The 18,514-nt window shown below is 44.2% G+C and overlaps 2 protein-coding genes across 6 annotated transcripts in view; both read left to right on the top strand.

Moving 5' to 3' along the window:
- Tatdn2 (TatD DNase domain containing 2) overlaps window positions 1-18,514 on the top strand; it is a 28,852-nt gene that overhangs the window by 6,079 nt on the left and 4,259 nt on the right. For all 5 annotated transcript variants that reach the window (XR_007106235.1, XR_007106233.1, XR_007106234.1 and 2 more), the window contains exons 3-5: window positions 2,253-2,741; window positions 12,952-13,830; window positions 17,308-17,435. Coding sequence is in view for 1 of the 5 variants with exons in the window: in XM_047534554.1 (XP_047390510.1) it covers window positions 2,253-2,741; window positions 12,952-13,830; window positions 17,308-17,435 (1,496 nt within the window). In the remaining 4 variants the exon portion in view is untranslated. The remainder of the gene's footprint in view (window positions 1-2,252; window positions 2,742-12,951; window positions 13,831-17,307; window positions 17,436-18,514) is intronic.
- LOC124970956 (heterogeneous nuclear ribonucleoprotein A3-like) lies at window positions 8,536-9,776 on the top strand. The gene is given in 2 exon segments (XM_047534555.1): window positions 8,536-8,578; window positions 8,581-9,776. Coding segments are annotated over 2 exon segments (1,026 nt in total). The 3' UTR covers window positions 9,564-9,776.

Genomic DNA, 18,514 nt, shown 5'->3' with positions numbered 1-18,514 from the left:
GTGCCTGCTGGTGACAGTTAATGCTGAGTGTTTGCTGAATGACTGAGAAGTACATTAGGCATCACTGGTTTTGATTGGAAAAACCCAAATCCATAACTCTGCATGAGTTCTCCCAAATGACCACAGTTGACTTGAGGTGAAGAGCAGCTGCCCCTTGACGGGTCCCCTCCAGCCTGCCAAAGACCTCACCTTCTATATTGCCTTGCACCTGTCCTGTGGGGAGGAAGAAGGCAGAAGTGAAGAAGCAGCCAATGGCAGGACGGGGGCTTTAAAGGATGAGTAGGAGTTTATCAAACATAAAATGGGACTGGAGCAAAGGTGTTGACCTCAGTGGAATAGGCATCCCAGTGACAGTGTCTAAGAGGCTGTGATGAGCTAAGGGTGGCAGGGAGCTGGTGATGGTGAGAGATGCAGGTACTGCAGAAGCAGACGTGGAAGTTGGCTGTACAGCAGGCCCAGAGGTCATCAAGTTTATTTTTAGTATTAGATTTTCATTTCATCCTTTTTTTTTTTTTTTTTTTTTACAATGCCCCGAATGGAACCCAGGACCTTGTGCATGCCACACTTCTACCTTTGAGCTGTAGCCCCAGCCCAGGGCTGCTTATTTTGCATTTATTATAGCATTGGCATCAGAGCAGTCTCATGATTTTTCTTTTTCTTTTTTGGTAGTGCTGTGACTGGAACCCAGGGCCTTGTGCATGCCAGGGGTGCACTCTATTACTGAGCCATACCTCAGCTTGCAACCTCATTTAAAAAAACAACAAAACAAAACAAAAAAAACCTGGTATTTTGTAATGTCTACTTATTTAGCCGATTCTGTATTGATGGACATCCCTTGGAATAGATTCCCCTTTTCTGTAGTTAAAGGGAAAAGATTAGTAATTAAAGTATAGGGTTCCTTTTTTTTTTTTAAAGAGTGTTTGCTCTTTAGAAAAAAATTGAGAGGAATTTAATGAGAGTTAGAACTGCAGATTATAGGGGCTGTAAAATGCATTGGGATAATGGTTAAGTCCAGGTCATAACTAGGAAGATTTGGAGTTCTACCCTGTTGGAATGGTTCTTTGGGGGAGATTTTTATAGTGTTTTTTAAAATTTTTTGTACTGGGGATTGAACCCAGGGGCACTTAAACACTAAACCACATCCTCAGCCCTTTTATATTTTATTTAGAGACAGGGTCTTGCTAAATTACTTAGGGCCTTGCTGAGTTGCTGAGGCTGACTTTGAACTTGTGATCCTCCTGTGTCAACCTCCTGAGCTGCTGGTATTAAAGGTGTGCACCATCACGTCTGCCTATGGAGTTCTAACGTCAAGCTGGGATTAGACTGGATCTGGGTTTCACAACAGATTAATATTACAGATAGTGTAGTTTCTTTTTTTTTTTGTTTCTTGGTACTAGGGATGGATCCCAGGGGTGCTTTACCACCGAGTTACATCCCTAGCTTTTGTTATTTTTTATTTTGAGGCAGGATCTCGTGAAGTTGCTAAGGCTGGCCTAGATCTTGTGATCCTCCTGCCTTAGCCTCCTGAGTTTTGGGGATTACAGGCCTGCACCACCACGCCAGGCCAGCTTTCTTTATGACTTCTGGAACGAGTGAGGCCTGAGGCTGAGGTTTCACTTAAGTCTCTAAGGACATGGGCAGGGAGGGTCTTGAGAGAGTGGTCCTCCTTCCAACACCAAGGTTTTGGTTTGGGGGAAGGTGATGCAGGGCTTTAAGGAGGCTTGGGGTATGGTGGGAAAGCTTAGTGAGGACTCCAGAGCCCGGAGTCTGTGAGAAGTTGGAGTTTCTTGGAGCAGCTCTTCTGGAAGCTCACTGGGTTCTCAGGTTTCCTTGGATCTTGCATGTGGACTGGGCAGACTGGTTTCTAGAACTCTTTCAGTGGGGATCCTGTGATCTGCAGTTTGGTGTCTGTTGTGAAGTGTGTGCTGGTCTTGGGCTTCCAGGAGCTGCAGTCTTGTACAGTTTGACTATTCATCTCAGCTTGTTCCTTCCCGCTGCCGTAAGAGGGGATCATCTGATGAGTTGAGGAGGTGGATAGAATAGTCATCCTGCAGTTCAGTTCCTTTTACAGTGGCACTTCTCACAGGGTGGGACAAAACCACCCTCCTGAGAGTGTCCTGTTTTAGCGATGCTCACTTTCTCTTTGACTGGTAGAACCACTACTGATGTGCCATTTACCAACTGCTTTGTGTATGAAATGCTCTTGGGACCACCTTTTCTAAGTCTTTGTGTGTCGCTTTTTCCCCCCCCAGGTTGATTCCAAAGATGGTTCTCGTAACTCCATGAACTCTGAATTTGCAGCTGAAGCTGAGGGTCAGAATGACGGGATGGAAGAACCAAACAAGGTCCAGAAAAGGAAGAGGAATAGGCTTGGGGACCAGGGCTCCACGGTGATCTACCTGAAGGCACTACAGGGCATCCTGGGGAAATCCATGCCCAGGAGGAAAGAAGCTGCCACCCCTAGGGTGAAACCGAGCCCAGGAGTGCGTCCCAGCCGTGCTGAAGGACCAGCCAGGAGTGTCTCGGTTACTCCTCCTCAGAAAGAGAAAGAGTCGCCCCCAGAGGTCAGAGTGGAGGAGGATCAGCTTGACAGGAGCAGCTTCTGTGACAGGAGAGTGATTGTGGACCCTCAGGAGAAGTCTGCTGAGGAGCCACTTGGTGACCGAAGGACAGTCATTGACAAGCCCTCTCCCCCGCTAGAATTTTTGGATGACTCCGACACTCATTTAGAAATCCAAAAGGTAAGTATAGGTAAAGTGTGCACCAAGCATCTGGGTTTGAAGATCTGGAATAAATGAATTTGTTTTTTCTAGTTTGATCCTGCATGATATTTTATTTTTATTTATTTACTTATTTTTTGTGGTGCTGGGGATCAATTCTAGGACCTCAGGCATGCTAGGCAAGCACTGTACTCTGAGCTATGTCCCCAGCCCCTTAAATCTTATTAATTAAAAGCAGAACTTGACTTAACCAAGATGCCAGGAAGCAAGGTGGTGGTTGTCTTGCAACATTCCTTTCAGAGTTAATAATAAACCTCAATTCACTGCTCCCCCCGCCCCCATTTATGTGTTTGTTAGAATATGAGTTTTTCTGCTGCAGCCCAAAATAGAAGTGGCTTTAATTGTAGAGGTTTGACTTAAGAGTGGTGGCTCCCCAGCATTGTAGCTTCTGCTGCCACATTGTCCCATCTTTTGGTGTGAGATGGCTTCTCTGATAGGGCTCAGAGTGTAAGATATGAACACTCAGCCAGTAGGAAGAGAAAAGTACTTAATCCCTCTTTTTTGTTTTTTTTTTGTACCAGGGATTGAATCCAAGGGTGCTTAACCTCTGAGCCACATTCCTAATACTTTTTATATTTTATTTAGAAACAGGGTCTAAGTTTCTGAGGCTGACTTTGAACTCATGATTTCCTACCTAAGCCTCCCCAGCACTGGGATTACAGGTGTTCGCCACTGCACCCAGCCCTTCCTCCCTTTTAAGAGCATGGCTCCGGAGGTGAGGATAGGAAGTTTGAGGCCAGCCTTAGCAATTTAGCAAGGTCCTAAGTAACTTAGACCCTGTCTCAAAATAAAAATAAAAAGTGTTGGGAATATGGCTCAGTGCTAAAGTACCTCTGGGTTTAATCCCTGATACCAGGGGGGCGGAAAAAAGAAGCAAAAGTGTTTTGTGTCACATCTGCTCAGACCTACTGAGAAGAGCTGGAAACCTGGCTAACACCTAACTGCAAGAAAGGCTAAAAAATGATCTTCCTCAGCGCAGAGTCACACCCAGATCAGCTTCTGTGGCTGTAGAAGAAGGGAAGAATGATACTGGAGGGAAGCTAGTGATTTCTAACGTAGCTTATGTAGGGGAACGGGAGCATTCCTCTGTTGTCCCCATTTCTGCCCATTTTTCACCGCTGCTTCTTGGTGGCAGCCTGTTTCAGTTAGCTTTCTGACCGCTATGACCAAAAGGCCTGATGAGAACAGTTAGAGAAGAAAAAGTTTATTTGACTCATGGTTTTGGAGGTCTCAGTCCTGGGATGACTGACTCCATCATGGGGGAAGAGTGTGGCGGAAGGGAGCCCAGAACATGGCAGCCAGGAAACAGAGACAGCCCCCACTCACCAGGGACAAAATAAACCCCAGAGACACCCCTGTGAGCCACCACCTCCAACCACACCCTACCTGCCTGCAGTCACCACACGGTTAATCCCCATGAGGATTAATGCACTGATTAGGTTAAGACTCTCCTAACCCAATCATTTCACCTGAATTTTCTTGCATTTGTCTCATGCATGACATTCTGGGGACTCCTCGTGACTGAACCATAATAGCCCTTATCAGCTCTTCCAGCTCTGTTTTAGAGTTGCCTCATATTTCTAAATAATATTCTCTGTTTACTGATTTTTCAGTTTTAGAAATCTGGATGTCCCCCTCAGGGCCATGGGAATTTAGTTTTCTGCTTCCTTCAGCACCCACACTGCAGCGTCTCCATGGCATTGTTTCTGTGTGTGTGTTTTTTGCAGTATTGGGGATTGTACCCAGTGGTGCTCTACCATTGAGCTTTTTTATGTTTTATTTTGAGACAGGGTCTTACTGGGTTGCGCAGGCTGTCTCCTAATTTTCAATTCTCCTGCCTCAGCCTCCTGACTGGCTAGGGTTACAGGTGAGCACCACTGCGACTTGCAGTTTCTGTCGTTTGTGGTAAGGTCTGCCTGTCTGCCAGGAAGTCCTGGAGACCCAGCGTAGCTGCTGGTGTTCTGGGAGTCAGGCTGAGGGCTGTGCATGAGTTTCACTGTCTAGCAGGTATGTCTTTTCTCTGACTATTGCATGGTTTCCTTGGTCATCTTTCCCAAGTGTGAACCTTACTCTCTTATTGTGTGGAGAAAGGGCAGACACATCTTCTTGGGGAGGACCAGGTAATTGGGGGTCTAACTCCACCGACCAATTTTCCATCTTTACCTTATTTTTCAGGTCTGGTACCTTCTTAGTCTTCTGTAGTCCTGTACCCTTTCTGGATTTTCTCACTCTATTCTTAGATTTCGGCCATCTGTGATCTGCTAAGCCAGGAACCATTAATGTATCTGCTTTCTAGCATCCAGTTTTTGTTTAGTTTGCTGCTTACTCTTTCTGCTTTCTCCATATAGCTTTATCAAGCCTTTTCACATGCATTTCCTGTGATTTTAAAAGTTTTTGGGTGGGAAAGACAAAAACCACATGTGCTATGTATAATTGGAAATCCTCACATTGAAGGTTTTGTAAGCTAATTTCCCCACTACATGTACATGGTGGCTGTGTTTTCTGTCCTATAGATCTTTGTCTTTGGTTGCCTACGGTCTCATCATATGGATGAGAATTTCCAAAGTTATAACCACACTTCTCTATTTGTCCAGTGGATGTTTGGGTGGTCTTCCTTGGGTATAGGGTGGGTTAGCACATGCATGAGTGTCAGGATAGGGATCAAAGCATTTGGATCCAGATCTTGGCCCTGCTGCTTGAATTGTGATACTGAGAAAATCACTCACCCTTTTTGAGCCCTGGTTTCTTCCTTTGTCAAAAAGGATAGTTCTTCAAATGTGATCACAGTTAAAAAGGGGTCAGCATGCTTTTTCTCTGAAGGGTCATATAGTAAGTATTTTAGGTTCTGTGAGCTGTGGTAGCTCTTTAGCTCTACATGAAAACAGCCAAAGATAATGTGTAAGTGAATGGTCTGACGGTCCTAATAAATATTGCCACATGGGCTTGATCCTAAGGCCATCTTAAATACAGGCAGTCCCTTATTTTTCTCCTCCCCAAACCAAATACTTTTTCTTGGTGTACTTGACTATATAAGTCCTTCAGGGGTTTAGATGACATCGTGATAAGTTTGCGATATATGCTTTTAATTAGATTGTGGTTTTAAAAATCACTTTTCCCCCCACTGTGTCATTTTCCCCATTTTTACATTTCCTTAAAAACTTCTTCAAACCTTTTCACATGTCTTTAACATGTGTCTTTGTAGTCACTAGAGTTACTTTTTGAATTATTTAATGTGATTTCCTGAACTTCCTTGAGAGAATGAGAGATTCTGACTCAGACGATCTTGGATGAGATCTGGAAATTTTTCTTTTAAATGGATCCCCCTGAATGATAGGGAAATTTGGGGTACAGTCAATAGATACCGTCTTCCCTTCAATTTGCACATTCCCTTCCCTTCAGCTTGCACATTTATTTTTCATTTGTTTTTGTGGGATAGAACCTAGAGCCTCCTGCATGCTAGGCAAACCCTCAGTCTCTTTATTTTTTAAAATATTTTTTAGTTGTGGATGGACACAGTATCTTTATTTTTATGTGGTGCTGAGGATTGAACCCAGTGCCCCACACATGCTAGGCGGACGCTCCACCCCCAGCCCTCTTTATTTTTTTTGACAGAGGGTCTCACTGTGTTGTCCAGGCTGGCCTCAAATTCCTGGGCTCAAGCAATCCTCCCTTTGCCTCCTAAATATCTGGGATCACAGGCATGTGTCACCATGCCCAGCTGCAGTTTTTTTTTCCATTTTTTAAGTTGGTATATTATGTACATATCAGTGGGATTTGCTGTTACTTTCATACATGCTGACAGCTTAGTAGTGTAATTTGACCAGTATCATTTCCCAGTACTTCCCTGTTCCCTCCCCACAGTCTTCCTTGGAATTCGATTTTTTTTTTTTGAGGTGCTGGGGATTGAACCCAGGGTCTTATGCTTGCAAGGCAAGCACTCCACCAACTGAGCTATATCCCCAGCCTGGAGTTTGATTTTTAACTCTTAAATTTTTAAACCTTTTCCTGGAAAATTTAAAATATTTATGAAGTATAGCTACATACCCATTACTCATCTGCAGTGGAACTCCCTCTAGTTTTGCATTACCATATCCCTTTTCACAAAGTATTTTAAAGCAATCCTATTTCTCATGTCCTTTCATCTATAAATATTTCGGTATGTATTTCTAAAAGATAAAGGTTTTTTTTTGGGGGGGGGGGTACTGGGGATTAAATCCGTGGGTACTTAACCACTGAGCCACATCCCCAGTCCTTTTTTAATATTTTACTAGAGACAGGGTCTTGTTGAGTTGCTAAGTGCCTCACTAAGTTGCTGAGACTGGCTTTGAACTCTTGATCCTCCTGCCTCAGTCTTCTGAGCTGCTGGGATTATAAAGCATCCACCATTGCTCTGGGCTCTTTAGCTCTTTTCTTTTTAAAAAAGAAAAACCCAAAGCACCCTCACAGGCTTATCATACAGATACACAGTCCTTGAACGATCAATCACCCAGTCAGTGATTAAATATCCCATTTTGTTTCAGTTTTTTTGAAACAGGATCCAAATAAGAGCCATATGTAGCAATTTCTAAATATGGCAAGAATTTAGTATCTCTAGATTCTCCCTTCTCCCTGTCCCAACATGTTCTGATTTGTTTGTTGTAAACAACAGAGTCATTTGTCATGCAGAGTTTCCTGTAGCTGAGATTTTGCTGATGAGATGTAGCATTTTTAGAATCTGCATATGGTGCTGTTCCTGGAAATTTTACTCCCTGTTGCTGATAACTGTTCCCATCACGTTGCAGGCAGACTGATTTTCCTTCTTCCTGGAGGTATTTTTGGAATTTTCACAACAGCACCTCCAATTGGTTTTCAGGTTACTCCCTCCCCCCCCTTTTGGTGTTGGGGACAAAACCCAGAGCCTCATGCATGCTGAGCAAGTGCTCTACCACTGAGCTATACCCCTAGCCCACGTTGTTTTGAGTGAATATATTCCTGTGGTTCAAAAGTAGAAAGAATTTAGTGAAAAGGAGCTTTCTAACTTTGTCTTGTTTTCCTCTTCCAGGGTAACCACTGTTAAAAGTTCAAGTATTTTGCTAGTGTATCTTTGTGCTTTGAAAAGTGATGCTTGCTGGGCACTCTGGTGCATGCTTGTAATCCCAGTAACTCGGGAGGCTGAGAGAGGAGGATCACAAGTTTGAGACCAGCCTCTGCAACTTAGTGAGGCCCTCAGCGCCTTAGACTGTCTCAAAAAATTAAAAAAGGGCAGGGGATGTAGCTCAGTAACCCTAGTCTCTATCTCAGTACCAAAAAAATTAAACTAAAAAAAAAAAAAAAGAAAAGAAAACCAGTGTAGGGAATCTTTGTCAGCATCAAATAGACTTGATTAAGGTCTGTTTGGGTTCTTTGTCTTTCTTAAATAAAAGAGGACATGTTGGTGTACCAGAGACTTCAGAAGGATCCAAAGTTAAAGTCATGCCTTATTCTCTCTCTCTCTCTTTCTCTTTTTCATATTTTCAGTTGTACATGGACATAATACCTTTATTTTATTTTTATGTGGTGCTGAGGATTGAACCCGGTGCCTCATGTGTGAGGTGAGGCAAATGCTCTACCACTGAGCTACAACCCCAGCCATGCCTTACTCTCTAGAAGTATAAGTTTTGGGGCAAAATCTGACACAACTTTTGTATCTTGGGCCATTCTAATCACATTTTGTTGAAAAAAAAAAAAAATGTAAAATGTCGGAACTTGAGTTGGAAGAGGTGAGTCTGGTCTCAAAATGGAGTGCCATGATCCAAAGGAACCAGAGCAATTGAGGAAGCTGTTGGTGGTCTGAGCTTTGAAACTACAGATGATAGTTTAAGAGAACATTTTGAGAAATGGGGCACACTCACAGATTGTGTGGTAATGAGAGACCCCCAGACAAAACGTTCCAGGGGCTTTGGTTTTGTGACTTACTCTTGGGTTGAAGTGGTGGATGCAGCAGTGTGTGCTCAGCCACACAAGGTTGATGGGCGTATGGTGGAACCAAAGAGAGCTGTTTCTAGAGAGGATGCTGTAAAGCCTAGTGCCCATCTAACAATGAAGAAAATTTTTGTTGGTGGTATTAAAGAAGATACAGAAGAATATAATTTGAGAGGTTACTTTGAAAAGTATGTCAAGATTGAAACCATAGAAGTTATGGAAGACAGGCAGAGTGGGAAAAAGAGAGGATTTGCTTTTGTAACTTTTGATGATCATGATACAGTTGACAAAATTGTTCAGAAATACCACACTATTAATGGGCATAATTGTGAAGTGAAAAAGACCCTTTCTAAACAAGAGATGCCGTCTGCTGGATCACAAAGAGGTTGTGGTGGTGGATCTGGCAACTTTTTGGGTCGTGAAGGAAACTTTGGAGGTGGTGGAGGTAACTTTGGCTGTGGTGGAAACTTTGGTGGAAGAGGAGGCTATGGTGGTGGAGGTGGTGGCAGCAGAGGTAGTTATGGAGGAGGTGATGGTGGCAACTATGGCGGTGGTCCTGGTTATAGTAGTAGAGGAGGCTATGGTGGTGGTGGACCAGGATTTGGAAACTATGGTGGTGGAGGAGGAGGATATGATGGTTACAATGAAGGAGGAAATTTTGGTGGTGGTAACTATGGTGGTGGTGGGAACTATAATGATTTTGGAAATTACAGAGGACAACAGCAATCAAATTATGGACCCATGAAGGGGGGCAGTTTTGGTGAAAGAAACTCTGGCAGTCCCTATGGTGGTGCTTATGGATCTGGTGGTGGAAGTGGTGGATATGGTAGCAGAAGGTTTTAAAAACAGCAGAAAAGTGCTACAGTTCTTAGCAGGAGAGAGAGCAAGGAGTTGTCAGGAAAGCTGCAGGTTACTTTGAGACAGTCGTCCCAAATGCATTAGAGGAACTGTAAAAATCTGCCACAGAAGGAACGATGATCCATAGTCAGAAAAGTTACTGTAGCTTAAACAGGAAACCCTTCTTGTTTAGGACTGTCGTAGCCACAGTTTGCAAAAAAGTGCAGCTATTGATTAATGCAATGTAGTGTCAGTTAGATGTACATTCCTGAGGTCTTTTTATCTGTTGTAGCTTTTTCTTTTTCTTTTTCTTTTCATTACATCAGATATATTGCCCTGTAAATTGTGGTAGTGGTACCAGGAATAAAAAATTAAGGAATTTTTAACTTAAAAAAAAAAAAAAAAGGTAAACTGTCTTAATATAGAAGAAGATTTCTAAGATATTAAGATTAGTTTATAAGTGGTAAAATGTATATTATATGATTTGCCTGTATCTATACATCAATAAAGAGCTGGATTGCAGTGATACTAATTGTGTGAGCCCATATGAGACACACCTTCTAGGTTCACATGTGCTAAAGCAGAGTGATGATTCCCATGATTCCAGTGTTTCTTTATGGAACATTTAGGAAAAGCAAAGCAATACTCCAAAACTTATTAAGCTCAGGCAAGACTGCAGCATTTCATTATCTAGGTTGATGGAAATTTTTCATTATAGCAACCTAGACTTTGAAGGATTTTTTTCATGTATAGATTAATTTTTAAAACTTTTTTTGTTTGTTTTTTCATTTGGCAGAGCTGGGGTTGGAACCAGGGCCTTGTGCTTGTTAGGCAAGTGCTGTACCACTAAAGCTACACCACCAGCCCATTTTATTTTATTTTATTTTTATTTTATTTTGAGTCAGGGTCTTGCTAAGCTGCCCAGGTGGCCTGGGATTTGTGAGCCTCCTGTCTCAGCCTCTCAAATAAATGGGATTTCAGGCAGGAGTTTAATTTTTATAACTCGTTATGGGAAATGTCAAACATATTCAAAGTAAATAGAATAGTGTATTGAATCCCCAGGTATCTATCACCCACCTTCAGGAAATCAGTTTAAAGTTTAAACTTGCTGCAATTCAAGGTATCTCGCCTTTTTTTTTTTTTTTTTTTTTTCCTGAGGATTGAATCCAGGGCTTCTCGAATGCTGATAAACATGTGCTCTGCCACTGAGCTAAACCCTCAGCCCTTCTTTCATTTTAGAAAAGATTCTAGTTTTGACATTTCTGTTATTCAATAAGGCAATAGCAGGAAGAGAGCTGAAAAGTATAGAATGGGAAATTTATAATTCATTAATTTTTGTTGCCAATATTGATTTCTTTTTGGAGTATACAGATACTGAGAATTAGTTTAGACCATAGAAACTTGTTTTTCTGTTTTAAGTCAATTTATCTGAAATGCTCCTTTAGTAGTGATTTTTTTTTTTTTTTTTTTTTTTTTTTTGGTGGAGTGCTGGGTATTGAACTCAGGGGTGCATTAACACTGAGCTACAGTCCCTGGCCCTTTTTATTTATTTTTTATTTTGATACTGTCTTGCTGAGTTGCCTTGAACTTGTGATCCTCCTGCCTCAGCCTCCTGAGTAGCTTGGGTTACAGGTGTGTGTCATTGTGCCCAGCTAAATTTATTTTATGTGTTATATTTACTTATAGAAATATTAAAGGAAAGGTCTCTTGCTCAAGTTATATGGCACTGGGGTTGTGAATGACTTTGTTAAGAAGAAACTTTGGCACTGAAGTAAAGTACTTTTTGCATGAATTGATATGTTTGCTTAGTATATTTCTTAAAGCCTTGTCTGCATCAAAATTATTGGAGAATTTAAACACAGACTCCTTTGCCTCCTCTAGACCTTTTGAATCACAAAGTCTCAGGGAGGCGTGGGTGTTGATTTATTTTTAAGATGCCTCTGTTGGGCTGGCAGTGTAGCTTAGTGGCAGAGCACTTGCCTAGCATGCAGGAGGTGCTGGGTTCCATCCCAAGCAATGCCAAAAAGGAAAAAAAATGATCTCTGCTGTTGGTGGGGGTGTGAAGCTTAGCTCTGGAACCACTGAAACATTTATTTGACAGATAAGTTCTGTGGATATTTATGGGCATTTCCTGCTTGCCCTGCCCTGTTCCGGGTGCTTGGGAGGCATCAGTAAAGAAAATTAAAATTTCTGACCTTGTGGAGTCTGTGTTCTATTAGGGCTAAATTGATTTAATGCAAGCTATTGTTGGTTGGGTAACTTCCTGGTTAGTGGCTTTAAGTGACAGTTTTATTTTGCTTTCAGTTTTGTGGGTAAGGAATTAAGGACAGTCTGGACTGGGCAGATCTCACGGCGGGGGACAGTGTCTTTCTCGTGTTTTGGGGGCTGCAGCCTCTGGCTTACTCATGCTGAATGTCCAAAGTACTCACTCAGGCTGTCAGCCTGGTTGTAGGCTACCCTCCAACACCTGTGTGCAGGCTTTCTGGCAGGGTCCTCTTAGCTCCTAGGATGGTGTTACTTCTTCAGGAGCAAGTGGAAAGCACCAGGTGGGAGCCCCATGGAGGTATACAACTTCTCTTTTTGCATTCATTCTAGTGGTTTCAAGGGAGTCACTAATAACCCAAGGGGAAGGGTCACAGACCCTGCCTCCCAATGAGGGGTAGTGTCAGATAATCGGGGGTCCATTTTAGACGGCTTCAGTGGTTGTGGATTTGTGTCTTAAAAGTATTGGAGCTGTCTTTTGGTGCTTCACTACTTTTCTCTCAGGTCCCCAACATGTTGGGTGTTATGGAGAGCAGTGTTTCTCAAGAAGGGATCATTAGGACAGGGAGCACAGGTGGAGCATCTCCTTCAGGATGGCATCATGACACCATGGTCACGGTTTATTCTCCGAGCCTTATGTGTGTGTTGCAGCTGCAGCCTGGCCCACTTCTGAGAGTTGTGAACTGCTGAGCCATTGCGAGGCCTCCGGTGGTCCTAGGAAGGAGCCAGAGTTGGTGTTCTGGTGCCTGCATGTATGAGTCTGTTCGCTGCTGCTAATAGCACAGGGCCACAGCCCGAGTAAGTTATAACGAGGCTTATTTTGGCTCAGTCTTCTGGTTCAGGATCAAGGGACCATGTCTGACATTGGCCTTGCTGGCAGAGTCCTGAGGTGGGGCAGGACATCACAGTCACGTGGTAAGAGATGGGGAGCCATGTCTTCCGATCTCTCCCCTCTGATGAAGCCATCATTCCTCCATCGTGGGGGCTCACCCTGAAGACCTCACCTAATCCCAGCCACCTGCCAAAGGCTGCACCCCGACAGTTACGGTGGCTGCCGTGCACCCCCAGCATCCAGCGGGAGTTGTGTTCCTGTGGGAAGGCTGACCTGTTGCTTTTCTTTTCTTTTCTGTAGCATCAAGATAGGGAAGTGGTGATTGAGCAGCCCTCCTCAGGAAGCGACTGGTCTGATGTGGACGAGGTCTCCACGGTCAGATTCTCTCAGGAGGAACCTGTCTCGCTGAAGTACTCGGCAGTTCCAGAGACTTCTTCCTTTCCCACTGACTACGTCATGTACCCCCCCCACTTGTACAGTAGTCCTTGGTGCGACTATGCCAGCTACTGGGCCAGTGGCCCCAAGACTCCTGGCCACCCCTCTGTGGGCAGCAGCCAGGACACAGTGCCGGCTGGGACAAGCAACCGCAGCCTCCTAAGTGATTATCCCCCCAGCTCCGCAGTGAGCTCCCAGAGCACCTCCAGAGACGTGGAGGCTGCAGACGAAGGCAGATCCCAGAATTCCCGTTCCCTGCGCTTCTCCAGAAGCTCTGGAGAGGAAGTGAAGGAAAAAAGAACATTCCGAGAGGAGACGCCACCTCGTCCCTGTGGTGGACAGGCATCCAGCTCCCTGCCACGGAGCCACCGGGAGCCCAGCCTGGAGGAGGGCTTCATTGACACCCACTGCCACTTGGACATGCTGTACTCCAAGTTGTCTTTCAAGGGGACCTTTACAAAGTTCAGAAAAATTTACAGCAGCTCTTTCCCCAAGGAATTCCAGGGCTGCATCTCTGACTTCTGTGACCCTCGGACGCTGACGGACTGCCTGTGGGAGGAGCTGCTGAAGGAGGACCTGGTCTGGGGGGCCTTTGGCTGTCACCCCCATTTTGCACGTTACTATAGTGAGAGTCAAGAGAGAAATCTGTTGCAGGCCTTGCGGCACCCCAAGGCCGTGGCCTTCGGGGAAATGGGCTTGGATTACTCTTACAAGTGCACCACGCCCATCCCAGAGCAGCACAAGGTAACCAGGCTCTCTTGTGGTCAGCTCGTCGCGTCTCTCTGCCTTTTGTTGTTGAGCCCTAACACTGAGGTTTCTCTTTTCTAGAACTAATGAATTTGTAATTCCTAAAAGTTTCTGAGCTCCTGTCCAGATCTGTGGGTGTTATTGGTCCAGTGCTTCACAAGCCATTTCTTAACTTTCAGCCTTTTTTGTTTGTTTGTTTTGTTTTGCGGTACTAGGGATGGATCCAGGCATGGAGCTGCACCCCAGCTCACCAACGTACTTGGGGGCCTGGGAGGAGAAGTGTCTTATGACTTCTCATGCTAACATCAGCATGACTCTTTCCTTCTTGGGAGGCAACCAATTTTGGGTTTTGTTTTTGTTTTTTAAAGTGAAATAGGCCCATTGCAGAATATTTGAAAAATGCAAAAAAACAAAACAAAACAAAAACACCAAAAAATGTGTAAAGATCATTCTCATTCACCCTAAGATTTTGACTTGCTATCGGGATGTTCTTTTCCTCCCAGTGCTTTTTGAGCATGGTGTTGTGGGGGTAAGAGTCCTTGAAGCATTTCAGTGGAAGTTTCTGATTGAGGAGGAGAAAGACTATCTCCCCTGGTCCTACCTGGGCCCCCAGGTGGAGTTTGTAGCTGGACAGTGCCACTGTCCCAGAGCTGTACGGAGGCCTGCTGGGGTTGGTCTGGGTGCCAGCAGGCTCCAGGCCTGGGGTGGAAGGTGCATGGGTCCCCCTGTGCAGAATTTCACTCGCCTGCTTTTCCTTCAGTGCTGTCTGACATCTGACTTGAAGTGTAATTTATTAGCCAGAAGTGAAGAGTAAAACAGTTAAAGGTGAACACAAGGGGAAAATAGGTTTTTAGGAAAGTGAGACAAATATTTGATATTCTGCTTTCCCAACTGGTGTTTATGGTTCAGGGTAGGAATGGTATGGAAAGAGCAACAGTTCAAACAAATACTCAGAGGAGCATTGTACTTAATGGTATAACTCATGCCCAGTGGGTGCTTGCTTGGTGCCAGGAAATGTGCTAAGTATTTCATAGTAATTCTTCTTCTTGAATTATGAGAATCAGTGAGTGTGGTGGTGAATGCCTGTGATCCCAGTGACTCAGGAGGCTGAGGCAGGAGGATCACATGTTCAAGGCCAGCCTCAGCAATTGAGCAAGACTATGTCTCAAAAAATAAAAAGGACTGGGGGTGAAGTTCAGTGGTAGAGCACCTGGGTTCAATGCCCTGTGGGCACCCCCACAAAAAAACAAAAACAAAATACCTAATATTTTCTGGAAGGATTAGGAGGGGGTGGGGAGAGGGAGGGAGGGACAAATGCAAAAGAATTGAAGTTAAAATGGGTAGTTATTTTGCTAACCAGAGCTAACCACTGGTAACTTTTCCCTTGTGTATCTGTATTCTCAGATTTATCTAACCCTCAAGGGTAGATCCTAGACAGTTGATGTCTAGCTTGTATGTTGCACACATCAGCCAATAGGATCATAAGAATTCTTTGTTTCAAAAGCCAGACCAGAGCTTTCTTCCCCTGCCTGGATGCATCTGCCTCCACTTTTCTTGACTGAAATTAATTGTGGAGGTAGCAAGTGTGCATGCGGTGCACTCCTGGGGCTCCCCCTAGGAGAGACGGGTTAACTCTGGATCCCTGGAAATAGTGGCTTAGTTGGAAGCAGAGTCCAGGCTGGGTAAATAACTCACCTGCCCTTCATGAACTCCTTTTTTCAACTGGTGAAGAAAATGCTTATAAAATAGCTCTAATCCAGCCAATAAATTCCTGCTATGCTAGAGAAATCTTCTTCCATCTTTAACATATTTGGATTTTTCTTTTTTGGTACTGGGGATTGATCCTAGGGATGCTTTACCACTGATCTACACCCCCAGCCCTTTTTATTTTGAGACAGAGTCTCACTAAGTTGCTGAGGCTGGTCTCAAACTTGTGATTATCTTGCCCTCTGCCTTTTGAGTTGCTGGAATTACAGGTGTGTGCCACTCTACTGGGCAAAATTGGGATGTTTTATGAAACATTATACATGTAATGTTATTGTCCCTTGGAAAGTTGGTGGACAATTGGTGGCCCTTTTTATATTTTATTTAAAGACAAGGACTTGCTAAGTTGCTGGCTTTGAACTCGTGATCCTCCTGCCTGAGCCTTCTGAGCTGCTGGGATTACAGGTGTGTGCTACCACACCTGGCACATATATGAGCTTTTTTTAAAAAAAATTACAAAAAGGAATAGTTTTAAATTTTTTCAAGTTTTAAGTTTTCCCATTTCATAAACTATTCTTTGAAAAATATACTTTTTGACAACTCTGTAATATTCCACCACAAGGCTATCATAGCTTGTGTAACTACTCTGTGGAATAACTTTTTAGAGGCAACAATTAGAAGGTGGAATTGGAATCTCTTGAAACCTGCCTCTGAATGGTTCAGGGAGGGGCAGATGAGCAGGTAGCAGATGCATCTGGGAGGGATGCCAGCCCCACCTGTAGTTTCTACCTGCCCTTTAAAGCACCAAGTGAGCATTCTATAATTTTGGTGTTAGTGGTTATTTTCCTTTAGTTGAAAACATAGGTTAAACTAAAGGTACATCAGAGTTGGTATTAGCTAGTGTTGCTATTGTAGGAAGAGGTGGCATTGTAAATGTCATTCTCAGGTGGATATCACTTGACTCCATTACCAAAAATGTTTCTTATTTGCTGCTAAAATTCTAAAACATGAATTATATTCCACAATTGAAAAAATTGCTCATGGAAGCATTAGATTCCAGACATGATAATTTGCTCATAATTAATACTTGTGTTCTTAATAAACCTGGCATTGTTATAGGACAGAACATTACATTATTAACAACTTGTGCATTTTACTAGTGAGGATTTAAAAAGTGGCTGGAGTTGAAAAGAATGGAGTGCTGTGTAGGTACTGACCTAGAAGGGTGTGTCCAGCGTGGATCAAGCAGAGAAGGCAAGCTGTCATAAATAGTGTTTGTTTCTTTCAGTAAACATTTGAGCACCTGTTGAGAACCAGGCATTGTGCTGGAGGGTCGTGGGCTTATGGCTCTTTTGTGCAGGGAAAGGTCCAGAATTTGGTTCCTTCCTGAGAGTGGAGGTGGGCACTAGCCAGGTGGAGGACATTAACTGTCCTTTATATTCTCCATCCTTGTCCTGCCACTGCACCCCAAGTAAGCCCTGTGAGCAGTGACTGGGTGCCTGCCTCCCTGTTGGCCCCTGGCTCTACAGCTTCTAGCTGCCTGTCACTTGCCTTCCCTGCCTGCTGGGCCCCTGCAGCGCCTCCTGTAGGAGCTTGTGCACACTACAGGTGTTTGGAGCACTCTCCAGCTCTATAGAAAAACCTAGTACGTGTCTGATTGTCATTGTATGTCATTTGAAAATAAAGAATTGGGAACCACAGGGGTTGCAGAGGCAGTGGGCCTCTGAAGTGCTACTAAGCAGCCGTTGTTGTCCCTTTGTCTCCTCCCAGGTATTTGAGAGACAGCTGCAGCTGGCCGTGTCTCTTAAGAAGCCCTTGGTCATCCACTGTCGAGAAGCTGATGAAGATCTGTTGGACATCATGAAAAAATTTGTACCCTCCGACTACAAGATCCATAGGTCAGGAGGTTGCTGCTTCAGCGGGCATACGAGACTCTTCCCTGTCTGGGATGTTAGTTGAAAAAGAGGAGAGCTTAATAAGGAAAACAGGGGTCATGTGTCTTTTCTTCTCTTTTTTTGAGGCCCCTTTGGGATCTGAACCCATATATGTCTTTATGTAGCATCTTTTCTGGGGAGTCAAGTACTGAGTTGAACCATGTGAAGCTTCTGATGCTTGAGAAACTTACCTGTTGTTGCTTATAAATGATGACTTTGGCCTGTGGTTTGGGCTAATACCTGTAAGTTGCCAGTGAGCAGGAAGGGACTTTCGGTTCTCAGAAATGAGGACCATTGACCCCAGGAGAGGCTGTGGTGGGGTCCAGCACAGCATTCTGGGGCATCAGAATGAATGTTTCTTTCCTGTTTTGAATTTGAAAGCCCTTTTTTCCCCCAGTTAGCATTAAAGTTCAGGATGTGTTTTGTCTGAATGGCGTCTTAAGTTCTTTAGCTCAGTTTGGTAAACTCCCTTGAACTCCTACTACATCTGTGTACTGTGGTGACCTGGTTCAGGGATGTCCTGGAGGAGCTTCCCAGACACACCTGGGTCAGTTGGTGGCTTTTGTGTATGTTGAGTGTGGCAGAGGTGCTGAGGGAGCCATGGCTGGGCCTTTATTTTGCTGTGGCTGCAGGTGATGCCTGAGCTGGCTTTTTTAGGTACTGGGGATTGAAACCAAGGGTGCTTAACCACTGAGCCACATCCCCAGTCCTTTTATATATTTTATTTTGAGGCATGGTGTTGCTGTGTTGCTTAGGGCCTTGCTAAGTTCCCGAGGCTAGCTTTGAACTTGGGATCCTCCTGCTTCTGAGCTGGCTTCCTAATGATGGACAAGAAGGGTTAGTCAAAAACTAATCTGAGCCCAGACTAATCAAGTCCAGAGCCCAGACCAGGCCTTGCTGGAGCAGAAGAGGGGTGGGAATTTCAGGCCTCTGCTACTGCCTTTTGGATGCCTAAGCAAACAGAGCAGGGGTGCACCCCAGAAGAGGGACACAGGCCCTCAGCTCTTGTGGGCGGGTTGGATTTTCATTGCGTCCTTTTGGGC

The sequence above is a fragment of the Sciurus carolinensis genome, chromosome 19, assembly GCF_902686445.1.
Source record: "Sciurus carolinensis chromosome 19, mSciCar1.2, whole genome shotgun sequence".
In the NCBI taxonomy this organism is placed as follows: Eukaryota; Metazoa; Chordata; class Mammalia; order Rodentia; family Sciuridae; genus Sciurus; species Sciurus carolinensis.
This window is presented reverse-complemented; position numbering and strand designations above follow the sequence as displayed.